Source organism: Hyaena hyaena, unplaced genomic scaffold (assembly GCF_003009895.1).
Source record: "Hyaena hyaena isolate Hyena2069 unplaced genomic scaffold, ASM300989v1 scaffold_254, whole genome shotgun sequence".
Classification (NCBI taxonomy): domain Eukaryota; kingdom Metazoa; phylum Chordata; class Mammalia; order Carnivora; family Hyaenidae; genus Hyaena; species Hyaena hyaena.
The window spans coordinates 405,699-418,696 of record NW_024080890.1 but is presented as its reverse complement, the minus strand read 5'-3'; the positions used below and the strand labels follow the sequence as shown (position 1 = coordinate 418,696).

The 12,998-nt window shown below is 52.7% G+C and overlaps 1 protein-coding gene across 1 annotated transcript in view; it reads left to right on the top strand.

The window, feature by feature from the left end:
* TRAPPC10 (trafficking protein particle complex 10) overlaps window positions 1-12,998 on the top strand; it is an 85,251-nt gene that overhangs the window by 29,845 nt on the left and 42,408 nt on the right. The window contains exons 4-6 of the mRNA XM_039245455.1: window positions 4,811-5,007; window positions 8,974-9,169; window positions 10,519-10,630. Coding sequence (XP_039101386.1) covers window positions 4,811-5,007; window positions 8,974-9,169; window positions 10,519-10,630 — 505 coding nt within the window. The remainder of the gene's footprint in view (window positions 1-4,810; window positions 5,008-8,973; window positions 9,170-10,518; window positions 10,631-12,998) is intronic.

The following is a 12,998-nucleotide window of genomic DNA, read 5'->3' as shown; positions in this document are numbered from 1 at the left end:
CACGCGATCGCCTTACCCACAGCCTGCAGGTGCCGCAGCAGGTGGGCAGGTGGGCTGTGCCCCCACGTTGTGTAGACAGCAGATGCGGGAGCAGAGCAAGGGCTGGGACTGCCCCACCGTGGAGCAGCTCGTCCCAGAGCCCCGCGCGGCGGAGCAGCCGTCACAAAGAGCAGAGGAGAGTCTGGAGGAATTTGGGTTGGGATCACCTCAAAGGAGTTCGGGTTGGCTGGGAAGAATTCTAGTGATCGCACATCTGAGAACGTGGTTTGTTTCTCCATGGTTTCTGCCCTTGTTTTTCCCCTCAGCCTTGTTCTCGTATTTTTCCTGAGTCTTGCGTTTTTATTGCTAGATAAAGCTTTCGAAGACGTCGTGAATGGGGGTTTGGTTTTTCCAGACAAGGAGCCCGTGGGTTGCTGCTGTTTTGCATTGGTTCCATGGTTACCTATTACGGACAGTTCTCTGGAGCACGTCCATAATGACTGGGACCTGGGGGTGAGGAGGACAGCTCCCGCGTCGTGCTCGCTTTCCGCTTAGTGGCGCAGACCCTGCAGCCCCCCTCCCGCCGGCCGTGCGCCTGCACGCTGGTCCCTGCCGCCCGGGAAGCTGTTGCGGCTTCGCGCCCCACAGTTAGAGACGAGTCTCTGCCTGCGGAGCCCCCTCGCGGTGCCCCCTCTCCGGTGGTGCGGGGAGGGCCCTCCCGGCTTCTGCGGATCTGAGCAGGTCTTCCGTTTTGCAGAGTGTCTTACTGCATGTGGAATTCTGCTCTGACGGGTCTTCATTTCCAGCCAGCACGGAAGAGGCGCTGCTCCGCTGTCCTCTGACTTACGGTGTGACCGTGCGCAGCCTCTGCTACTTTTACAGAGTGCCCCCCCGCCCCCTCCCCGCCCAGCAGTTTAAGATTTTTTTCTCTGTCCTGGGTTTTAAACCTTCTATGATATGCCCTGGTGTACTTTTCTTCATGTTTTTTTGCCCTTCGGGTTTTTTAGGCTTTGTGGTTCTGTGATTTTAATTAATTAATTAAAAAAATTTTTAATGTTTTTTATTTATTTCTGAGAGAGAGAGGGAGAGAGCGAGAGAGACAGCATGAGCAGGGGAGGGTCAGAGAGAGGGAGACACAGAATCTGAAACAGGCTCCAGGCTCTGAGCTGTCAGCACAGAGCCCGACGCGGGGCTCGAACCCACGAACTGTGAGATCATGACTTGAGCTGAAGTCGGACGCTTAACCGACAGAGCCACCCAGGCGCCCCTGTAATTTTAAGTTAAATTTGGAACATTTCTGCTCGTTCGTTCTTAGTTGCTTGTTCTGTTTCTGCCTCTCTCCCCTCTGGGGGCCCCAGTTACTCACGTATTGGGTCCTGCTGATGGCTTTTCAGTCTTTCCATTTCATTTGGTTGGTTCCATTTCTGTGTCTGCAAGTTCACTAATTGTTCATTGTTCGTCTGTGGCATCTCATCTGCTCTTAGCCCCCCCCCTCCCCCCCCCCCCGCCATGGTATTTGCAGTTCAGACGCCGTGGTTTTCATCTCTAGACGATCCTTTGGGGTCTTTACCTTCTTTTTAAAGTTTCTTCCATGTCTCTGCCTCAGATCCGCTCTTCCTCTGCCTTCTTGAACACATTGATTGTGGCCACAACAAGGGTTTTGCTGGTTTTGTCTGCTCATTCTCTCAGCTGTGTCGTTACCGCAGCTGTTCTGTTGACTGATTTTTCTGCTTGGTATGGATCATGTTCCCTTATTTCTTTGCCTGCTTGGCAGTTTTTTATGGGATTCCAGACAATGTGAATTTTATCCCAATCAGTGCTTGCATTTTGGGAATCCTGGAAGTTTTCTTCAGCTTTGTGTAATTAAGTTACTTTGGGTCCTTTTACGTATTGCTCTGAGGACTTGAGGGTCTGAAACCGGTCAGTCTGAGACTAACTTCCTTCCTTCCTGAGGCCTTCTCCCAGTGCCGTGGGTTTGGAGGTTTCCAGCGCAGTCTGCGGGAACAGGGCCCGGTCCCAGCCCGGTGCGGCTGTCGGCCCCGTCTGGGTGGGTCTCTCCCTGGCTTTGGGTAGTCCGTATGCTCCTGTGCTGGCCAGCCCCCGCTGAGCGCTCGCCCTGGGGTCCCCTCTAACCTCCGACCTGTGGCATCGTGGCCTGGCGTCCCGGGGCCCTGTGCTCTGTCTGCTCCGCGTAGGATGCTCGGAGCACCCGGGAGCACCCGGGAGCTCCGCGCACTCAGCGGGCCACCTGCACGCCTCCCCGCACGTGTCCCCTCCTCCGTGTTTTGGTTGTTTCCGGCGGCGGGTCCGTGTGCCCTTGCCACTGCGTCGCGTTGGGAGGCAGCTGCCCCGTTTCTTGGTTGAGGTTGGTATGTACCCGTTGATTTTGAATTTGGGGAGTGTAGTCTGTTGCTATGAGTATTGGTTTTAATGCTCACACGGTCCCCGATTTGGCTTCTGTGACCTTGTGACATGTCCGTGTTTTCTGAACTCTCCCTAAGGCAAGATGTGCCAAGGTCATCTGGTCCTCTCGCTGCCCGAGCCCCGGGGTTACCCCTTCTCCAGGAGCACTGGGCGTTCCGGCGGGAGATGGCATTTAGAAACCAGGCCCTGGACTAGACGTGCTCTTTGCCCTGGAGCACGTGTGTGTGCACAGGCGTGTGCACCCCCTCACGTGTACATTTATGTCCGTGTGTAGGTGTGTGTGTGCACAGATGCACATGTGCACACGTATTCCGATGGCAGTCCTGTACCGCAGGGCGGCTCTGGTGTCTTTCCAGGTTTGTAACTTCCTTCCCCGACACGACATGGAGGAGCCAGGCACGCCTCGTCTCCATAAGTTTGCTTATTTGAATAATCGCTGTCCGGGAGCGTTCTGTCAATGCTGTCCGGCTCCTCCGCGCTCTGGGGCTGGCGCTCCCCATGGATCCCTTCCCTCCTCACCTCAGCTGATCTGTAGCACCCAGATAAGGTTACACAGCAGGGAGGCCCCCTCGGCCCTTCTGGGCCTCTGACCCTCATGCCTCCCCCCAGGCCTCCATTGTCTCCTTTGTGGCCCCACATCTCGCCATCTGCTCCCCTCTTGCCCCGCATGGCTCTGGTACCCGGGTGGGACTGCTCCATCCGCCACCCCCACCCCACCCCCAGCCAGCGGCTTCTTCCTGTGTTGGCTTTGCTTTCTGGAGACACCTTCCCCTCACTGGTGCAGCTTGGGCTCTTCTGAGCGGTCACCGAGCCTTTCTCGTAATGCCCATGGTTGGCTGTTGTGAGCCGTGGCCGAGTGCCCATGGCTCATCTCCCCCAGAGCCTCAGGGGACTCTGCCCTGCCCATTGCCCAGCAAGGTCTCTGTCCCAAGCAGGGTGTCCGTGAAGAGACGCTGGGGTCCCCTCAGGGAGTGTGGCAGCCCCTCCCCGGTCTGGAGAGCTGGGAGCCGGGACTGGCATGGGCAGAGGGTGCCTGGCACCAGCCCCAGGGCGGTGGCCTTCAGTGCTTCTCAGCTCTTCCGGGCTCCCTGGCCCTGGGCCCTGAGGTTTGATTGCAAAGCAGTCGGGGTCTGCGGCCTTTGGTTTCACCCTGCAGGCGTGATGCACGTAGGCCCCAGCCTCGCAGGGTGCCAGCATCATGAGGGGAGCCTCCGGTCCGTAGGGGGTGCGGCGGAGGGGCGCATTCTTGGGGATGGCGGGTCAGAGAAAACCCCTCCTCGCAGGATGGCTTTCCTCTTAGTTTTTCAGCAAAAAATCTTTCCTGATTGTGTTTGTATTCAGTTTAAACTGAGGACACAGAGGTTCTAAAAGCCAGACTAAAAATTAAAAGTACTGACTTCTGGAACTTTTCACTTACTGATTAAACCACAGGAGGGGCTGGGTACAGAGTTTGAGGTTTCTCATTCAGGGATCGGTCCCTTTAGCATATTCAAGACAAACTAAAAAATCCAGAGAAAGTATGGGCAGGATAACAAAGAATCTTTGTATTGAAAAAGGGGGAAATCTATGTATTTATAAACAGTAGCTAAATTTTAGTTTTCTAAGTTTTAGTTTGGTTTTTAAATGTCCAATTTGAAAGTAAAGCATCTCGGTTTTAGATTTTTCACTCTGGATTTGCTGCGTGGATTGGTAGAGCGTAAGGGCAGTTATAAACCAGCGCTGACAGCAGGTAGACTTTCTCTGCGCTTCTGCGTGGAGGGGCCGAGGCGGGCCGTGGGCTTTCTGGGCAGGCCGGCCTCAGCGTCTGTGAGTCCAGCGGTGTTGGCTTTCCGGAGCGGCGTCTCCCCTGGGGCCCTTGTGACTTGGACCGGCTTTCCTTTCCGGAAGCCCTAGGTTGTCCACTTGCCTTGGGTTTGTTTGCCTCTGGCGCTGCCGCGCCCGTGTGGCCCGCAGGTGGTTTTGGCGCTGTCCTGGGTGCTGACGGAGGGCTGCGGGCTGTGGAGGAGGCGCCTCGTGGTGGCCTAGGCTTCCTGCAGGCTCCAAGCTGGGGGCTGGGAGGGGGGGCTTCTCCCCATGGACACAGGACCCGTGCCAGGGACTCAACAACAGAGTTGGTTGGTACGGGCCCTTTCGCATAGTAGGCCGGATTTTAAAGTCCTGGCTTACTCAGTGGACCGTGTTGCCGCGGGCAGCTCACTAAGCTCCCTCTTGGTCTCTTCCTTTGTGACCTTGGAGCCATCTTCCCTTGGTGTCCCTGGGCCTGCCCCCAGGCACCGGGCTTGCATGGAGGGTCCCGTCCCAAAGCTATAAAGCACTGTGGCCGATGTATTCTGTTAGTAGACACATTTTGCTGTTAAACTGAAGGGCACTGATCAACTTTCCTTTCCACTGACTTACTTATTTTTAGGATACTGAAGTGTATAAAGCTACAGTAAAAGACGACCTTACCAAGTGGCAGAACGTGCTGAAAGCTCATAGCTCTGTGGACTGGCTCATAGTGGTAGTTGAAAATGATGCCAAGAAGAAAAACAAAACCAACATTCTTCCCCGAGCTTCCATTGTGGACAAGATAAGAAATGACTTTTGTAATAAACAGAGTGACAGGTAAGTGAACCCAGATGACCGGCTTCTGCATCGGGATCTTCCTCAGTGAGTGCCGGCAGTGGACCTGACGCTGTGGCACGTGGTGGGTGCTGCAGACTGGGGTCCCCCTCCCGGGGCTCCCGGTCTGCTGGGGGAAACGCCAGGAGTTGTAACCCCCAGTGTGCCGCCCGGTGACCACGGCAGGAGAGCCCGCACGTGGCTTCCCTTTGAGGATCCGGAGTGCGTGTTGGAGTGGCCAGGCTTGGGGACACCTTGCGTCCCTGTGTACAGGAGGGCTCCTCAACCCTGTGGTGCGTTTGCTTTCCTTCATACCTGCTAAGAGTTCCTAAGAACCAGAATTCTGAAATGCCTACTTAATCTTTAGGATCTTCAAAAGGGAGCCACAGAACCATGGTGGCTCCTTCCTTTCCCCGTGCTTGGCCCTGTGTGGCCCCGTTCTGGCTGCTGGGGTCAGTTCCCCTCTTGGTGGTGCCGCGCCCAGCCGGGCAGGCTGGCGGACTTCCTGGTGCCTGCGGTGTACGGTGTGGCCTCACGGACAGAGGCGCGTCACCACACCGGTGGTCGCCCCGGTGGCAGGTGCTCACAGAGGAGCTGGGGGGGCAGGGCTATGGAGGGAGGAGCACCCGGGAGCGAGGGGAGGAGCCCGGGCCGGAATCCTGACCAACACTGCCGCGTCCTGTGTCACCCGGTAAACTGACTCTTCTTCAGGGGAAGGAGTCTTTGTGGGCTTTCATTTTATGTCCCACACAGTTCTGGGCACAGAGCGACGTTCAGACTTGTTTTATTTATAGTCTGAAATAAACATTAGATTATTGAGCTCACGGTTTCTCTTAGAGAAATTTCATGCCATCTGGACTTGTGGGAATGTGTCCTAAGGTCTGTTATTCGTACGTTAGTTATCCCGAAGGAATCGGCTTAGCGCTTCAGCAAGATGCCCCGGAACCGGGTCTCCTTCCCCATGTGGTTCGGCTGCGCCTGCTTTTGCTCTGAAAAGGGGGGCCGGCTGCCGGGAGGGGGGCCGGGAACACAGCTCTTGTCCCCGAGGGGGGAAGGTGGTGGGGGGAAGGAGGGAGGAGGTGATGGGGAGAGGGGTGCCAGGGCAGCAGAGCAGAGGGTTAACCAGTGACCAGACCAAATGGCCTTTTGGTCACGTTTCTTTGGGATTTCATTAAGAACATAAATTGGTAGTAATGGGGCGGATTGGTCTAAACCTGTGAGATGTTTGAATTGTCTAATTTTTTCAAAGTGCCTGTTGACTGCTTTAAAGGCTGTGACTTGATTTTATCTAATTGCTTAAAGTACATTCCTGCTGAGCCCATGGAAACCTAACTTGTTTCCATTGACTAAGTCTTTACATGTAAAATTCAACTTCCCGAGATTTTAACATTTCATCTCAGCATAAAAACATGCCTTCTGATGTTTTGATTTTCATTAATTTGCAAGCACCTTTAACAAATCAGTTCTTTTTTTTTAAAGTGAAGAGTTGGGTCCATATATTGAATTTGGAAACCTCGTATTCACGGTTATTTTATTAGCCGGTTTGATTTCTGGCCTTCGGAAACATGGCACACTTGGCCCTGAGGCGGCTTCTGGTTTCCTTTAGCCTTAATCTGGCATGCAATTTCTGATTGTAAACACTGCATGTTCATCGTAGGATTATTAGAAGAAAGCAGTGAGCAAAATGAAAATTGATCTTAACTCTTGGTATTTGGTATGTATTTTTCAAACCTTTCCTTTTTACAAAGCACGCTCAGGGCCGGGTGGTGTGGTGTGTGCGGGTGCACGTGATATACCTGCATCATATTTTGTGTTTGCCTTTCCCACCTGATGGTTGTAAAAATGTTTCCACTAACAATAAATGTATTTCCCCACCATCATCGTCAGTGAGCACGTACCGCTCCGTAGCTGTGACGTACGGGAAGTTGTTTACCCCGCCCTCTGCAGATGGACGAGTTACTGCCTGTTGTCAATAGCACTGTAAACAGTGTTGGCGCCTGGGCGCTGTGTACATCCTTAGTTATTTCTTAGCATGAATCCCTAAAATGAAAGTTGTTTGGCCAAAGGTCATGTGCATTTTTCAGGCCTTTGGTGGGTATTTCAGGTGGTTAGTAACGTGTCAGAGGGCCGCCCCGACAGCTGTCTGTGTTAGCAGCGGCCCCGATGACACATGGAGGCCGGGCCCCCAGGTCCCCGCTGCTCCGAGGAGCCCTTCTGCATGCCAGCGCCTGCCAGTCTGGGGAGCTGTTCCGGGCTCGCTCTCCTGGGTTAACCATCTAGGCCTGACACAGACTTCTGAAGCATAGTTCTTCATTGTTATAAAAAGAAAATCTAGAAACTGTGCAAGTTGAAGACACAGTAAGAGAGAGAATTTAATGAACGTCTCGTCCGGTTGGTAAGCACCGGCTCTGGGTAAACAAAGACTGCCTGGGGGGTCGGTTTGCCATCATTTTCCTGCCCCTTCTGCCCCTGGAGCTTTGGGGGAGAGTCCTGTGTCTGGCCAGGAATAAGTGTCCATGATGACCCAGCCTTGAGGAGGCTGAACTGATAGAGTCTCTCAGCTCGTGGAGGGAATAGATGCATGTCAGTCCTTTGGGGCTTTAGGAATGAGCTGGTGGGACCGGGGCCTTTTGCCCTTCGGGGTAGGAAACAGCACCATGTGGTGGGGTATCTGGGTTGGAAGCCGGCTACTGATTCGTAAATGTTCTCCCTGGTACTGATTCCTCACCTGGTAGATCATCTAGACTGTGGGCTTCACGTTTTGGTCCCCGGTTTATGATTCCAGAGGTTTAGCCCTTCCTCCAAAGGCTGTGCTGGGGCACAGAGACCTAGACTCTCCATTTTGCTACTGGCTAGTAATTAAGGCAACACATCCACTGAGGAGAAATATTGAGCTCACAGCGTCAGTATTTAAAATTATTTCTGAGTTCATGTTTATTCATCTTCTTTCTAAATTTTTATTATAAAAGATACATCTGTGTTTTCCAGCCTGTTAGATGAACACATTGCCTTTTCCAAATCCACTGGAAACTTGTAATTTTATGCCTTTGGTATTTCCATGCCACAGATAGTCTCTTTTTAAAAAAATTTTTTAAAAATGTTTGTTTTTGATAGAGACAGAGCATGAGCAGGGGAGGGGCAGAGAGAGAGGGAGACACAAGACTCCGAAGCAGCTCCAGGCTCAGAGCTGTCAGCAGAGCCCGACCTGGGGCTCAAACCACAAACCGTGAGATCATGACCCGAGCCAAAGTCGGACACTTAACCATCTGAACCACCCAGGTGCCCCCAGATAGTCTTTCTGTAGTGAAATTGTATCCTACCTAATATCAAGCCATATTCTTTAAGCTTTTATTTACTGATTACTTCTGAACTCTGCTCTTGCAGAGCTCACGGCCTAGGGCCCAGGGGGAGAGACGGAGCTGCGGAGAGGGAGTGAGGCACTCACCGCGGGGGTAGTGCAATCACAGGGCAGCAGGGGAGGGGTTCCGGGAGGACGTGTGTCGGCCAAGCCGGGTTTGGAAGGGTGAGCGGGAATGTGCTAGATGAATTGAGCGTAGAGCTCGAGACATTGGGTGGGCTTGGCCAGGAATAGTGAGACCGAGCTGGGCCGCCGGGCCGGGTCAGGGCGTGACAACCCTCGTGTGCCGTGTCAGGGACCGGCGAGGTCTGTGCAGGGGGCAGTGCGATTGAGGCTTGGGAGCTGGCGGCCACCTCACTTTCCAGGGAGCCCCGGAGGCTGGATCTGAGACAGACGTCGCACACCCCTGCCTGCCGCCACGGCTCCGCGGCGCCCGCTGCTCGTGTGGCGTTAAGCCAGTTCCTGATGAAACCTTTTCCCAACCCAGTTTCTCGGCGCCGGCCTGACGGTCGCCACCAGTTAACGAAGGGAGGAAGCAGGGGCGGAAAGCAGTTGGGCCGCATGCCGTGCGTGGAGAGCGTCTTCCAGACCATCCATTCGTGTCTCTGCAGGTGTGTTGTGCTCTCCGACCCCCTGAAGGACTCTTCTCGAACTCAGGAATCCTGGAATGCCTTCCTGACCAAACTCAGGACATCCCTTCTTATGTCTTTTACCAAAAACCTGGGCAAGTTTGAGGACGACATGAGGACCTTGAGGGAGAAGAGGACGGAGCCGGGCTGGAGCTTCTGTGACTATTTCATGGTCCAGGTATGGGGCGTCCAGTCCTACTAGACGCTTCCTTCTCCCCCTCCTCCTCCTCCTCTGGAAACAAGGCAGGCTTCGTGGTCACTAGCATAGCTCTTGAAACCAAGAGACAGCGTGGTAGCCACAGACGTTTCCATCTCTGGGCTCGTGAGGCAGATCAGAGGCCGTCTCCGCGGCGCGTCCGTCAGCTCTCCTGCCGCTTCAGGGCTCGGCATCTGGCCGTTTTCAAAAGGGCCTTGTCCCTCAGACTAATCTGGGTGGTGTTACTGCCTCGGGCCTTCCGGGGTGTCCTCCGTGGAGATGTCTCAAGCAGAGGAGCCCTGGCCGTGGTGTTGATCCTGAGGACAGACGTCTGCCACCCGCGTGGCCCTGGGATTGTGTTAGGACTTCCCAGGGACAGTCATTTCCTCTGTAGTTTGACTTCTAGTCTGAGGTCTCAATAAAGGAGGGTCTTAAGCCAGTTTCTGGCACACCTTTCTAACACTGCAGAGGGTGACCGGGATGTTGCCCTTAGGTTTCCTCCTGCATGTTCACCACATTTAGACTGAAAAAAAGTTTTCATATTTAAATTGCACTTGTGTGTTAATTCCTGAAGAAATAATGTACTTTGAACAAATAAGAGACCAATAGTGATTAGAAATTTTGATGTTTATCTCTGACTGTGTTGCTTATGTCTCAGTGGTGTTCGGTGACTGGGCACGCGTGAGGGTCCACAAGTCACGGTATGATTGACCCGCTACAAACTTTTCAGACGGCCTTGTCACCTCACCGTTCCGGTGTATCAAATTTCATTTCTAAGAGTTACCAGCAAGGAGAGGGAGAATCTAGGTGAACCCAGTGGTGTGGGATTGGACTCTGAGATATCAGTGTGAGCCCATGGTGGGATGGATGGACGGATGGACAGACAGGTGGATGGATAGGTCAGAACTCTAGATGCATGTGTGTGAGGATGTACACATGCACGCATTTCCTTGCCCCGTCCTGACAGGGCCTGGAAAAAAGATGACGTCTCAGTCGCAGTAAACACACTTAGTTAGTGCTAATAAGATCTTTGGTTCCGAATTCCATTCTGAGTCCAGTGCCTGGGCCTTTTGGAGAAGTGGTTGGTTCTCGGGCCGAGGTAGTCCTGGGGGGCCCCATGATGTCAGCTTGGAGCCTGACTTGGGACTCGAACCCACGAGCCGTGATATCTTGACCTGAGCTGGAACCAGGAGCCGTGCACTGCCTCCGGCCGCCCCACCCGAGTACCGCCCTTAATGCCACAGGTTTCTCTCGTCGTGATCTCTGCTGGCTGTGTGTTGTTCCAAAAAAGTTGATTGACGTTTTTGCTGGTTTTTTGTTCTGGTCACCAGGAGGAACTTGCCTTCGTATTTGAGATGCTGCAGCAGTTTGAAGACGCTCTTGTACAGTATGACGAGCTCGACGCCCTGTTTTCTCAGTACGTCGTCAACTTTGGTGCTGGGGGTGAGTAGTGGACTCGTGGAGGCCAGTTCGAGTCTCAGCATGGTTTCCCTCACTTCTAAATAGTCTGCAAGCTGCCAGTATTGTGCCATTATGTGTTAGCCTAATAATTAAATCAGTGTTTGTTGTTTTATGCAAATTACATAGGATGTATTTTTGTGGTTCTAATAGGAAGTGATAGGAGAATTAGGAATTGGTCATTTTCGATGTTAGAAAAATCTTAACTAATAAACACATTTAAGAAGTAGGTACTTTTTAGGTATAAAGAGGCATCTCTATGACTTACAGCCGCGTAGGCACGCTTCTGATTCTGTGCCCCCCACTAGCCTAAGGGTGGGCCGCCTGTACTCTGCTGAAAGATCGCCTTTGTAATATGTGGGTGCTCGTTGCAGAGTTTTAAGTGACACCCCGTCATGAGTGTTCATCGTTTTGTTAAAATTTTAAAGTCTTGAATTATTTTGAAAGTACGAAATGAGCACAGTGAGACCATATCCAGAGAAAAACGATGGTCATTCTCACTGTTTCGTGGTTGATGCTCACTTTGCTAGAAATGGCATCGTATCATGTAGACGTTTGTCTGTAGGTTGTCCTGCTTGGTGGCAGCCCTCTGTGAGCGTCGTCCCAAGTCAGCAGATGAGGTGTTGAGCCATTATTGTGACTGGCTGCATCATGGTGCCCAGCGTGGGTTCGGTAGTGTTTATCCGACTGTCCCTGGGTGTGGGGCATTTGGGTTGTTCCCAGTCCCGCCACCCCAACGGTGTGGTGACGGACATCTTTGTCCAGTGTCCTGAGAGAGCCCTGACACGGCATGTGAAGAAAGTGATTTCAGGGACCCGCAGTGTCTGCTAGAAACCTTGTAGGACGATGAGGTGCTGCACGGCCTGCGGAAGCCCCAGGCACCGGGGTGGCGTTCACCACCCATCGGTTCTCTCTGCAGACCAGAGTTTGGGAGCTTCAGGCTTGGGTCTCTAACTTTGCTGAGACACAGATGTAAGTATAGCCACTGAGTATTTACTACTTAAATTTAAAAAAAAAATAAAATTACATTTTATGTATCTATATTGTGTATACTTAAATATCTTACATATCTCTTTCATCATATTTCACATAATTTCTTTGTCCTCCCGGTTTTAAAATAAATCTGGGGCAAATTAACATCCAAAAGTAAGCCGGGACCAAATTGTGCAGCTGAATAAGAATGTTCATTTTTGTTCATTGATTTAATGGATGCTTATTGAGACCTCCATATGTACCAGGCGCTGTTCTGAGTGTAGTACGGAACAAAACAAAACCCCTTCCTCCATGGAGTTGACATGAAGGGAAAGCATAAATAACTTAAAGTAGAAGAATAGATGACTTAAAGTCAGGCAGTATAATGAGTGCAGGCCCCAGGAGGGGCTGTGGGTGACGGGGCGCAGTGTGATGCTAGGTGCTAGGTGATCTTGGTGTGGTCCTGGAGGCTGTCTGAGGAGGCGGCACTGGCATTGAGGCCCGAGTGGAATGTGAGAGGGAGCCAGGGGAATGCTATGCAGGGGGCCAGCAGTGGGGCCGGTTGGTGGAGGCGCTCCAAGGGGCGGGTGGGCACCTCCCTGAGTGTGCACTTGGACACTCTTGAGTATAAATTATAGTCAGTAAAGGATGCTCTTAGCTGAAGTTGGCACTTGATATGTTTAATAACATCAGTGTGCCAATATGGAGTCATACCTGGTGGAAACGTAGCATGATATGGTATAACCACTGTCTTTTAGAGTGAGAAAGGTAGATTAAGTTTTTGCAATATGGATTGAATGACTAGTTATCATGTGCTCTTACGCTTACTTTAAGACCATGTTTGAGTTTGGGGCTATACGTTAGGATTGGGGAGCCTCACTAGAAATTTTTGACAGAAAAGAATTTTTCCCTTCTGCCTCCCACCGCCACTACTCCCTTGAGGCTACTGTCCTTTTAGGAGCATGACTTAGGTGACTGACACGATTGAGTTAGAGACAGGCATGAGGCCTAAGGATGGGAGAAATTGGGTGAGGGAGACAGAAGAGACCGTGTGCTCACATGAACGGGCTGCTCTGGGCGCCTGGGCAGAGGGGAGCTGGCACAGTGTGCTCCAGCCCAGGCCTCATGCCTTCTCTCGGGGCCGACCGAGCACGGAGCCTGGGTCTCCCCGACCCCTAGCCCGGCAGTCTCCATATGCACCCCGACCTGCTCGTGACCCCTGGGTACGGTACGCCGGCGTGCCTCGTGGCCTAGGTCCTGCCGCCTCATGCTCATTGTCAGTTGCCAAGTACCGAGTGGGTTGCTGGTGGGAACTACCCGGTCCGCCTGTCTCTGGACTAGCTCCATGCCCATGCTGAGGGGCAGGCTGGGGGGGGGGGGG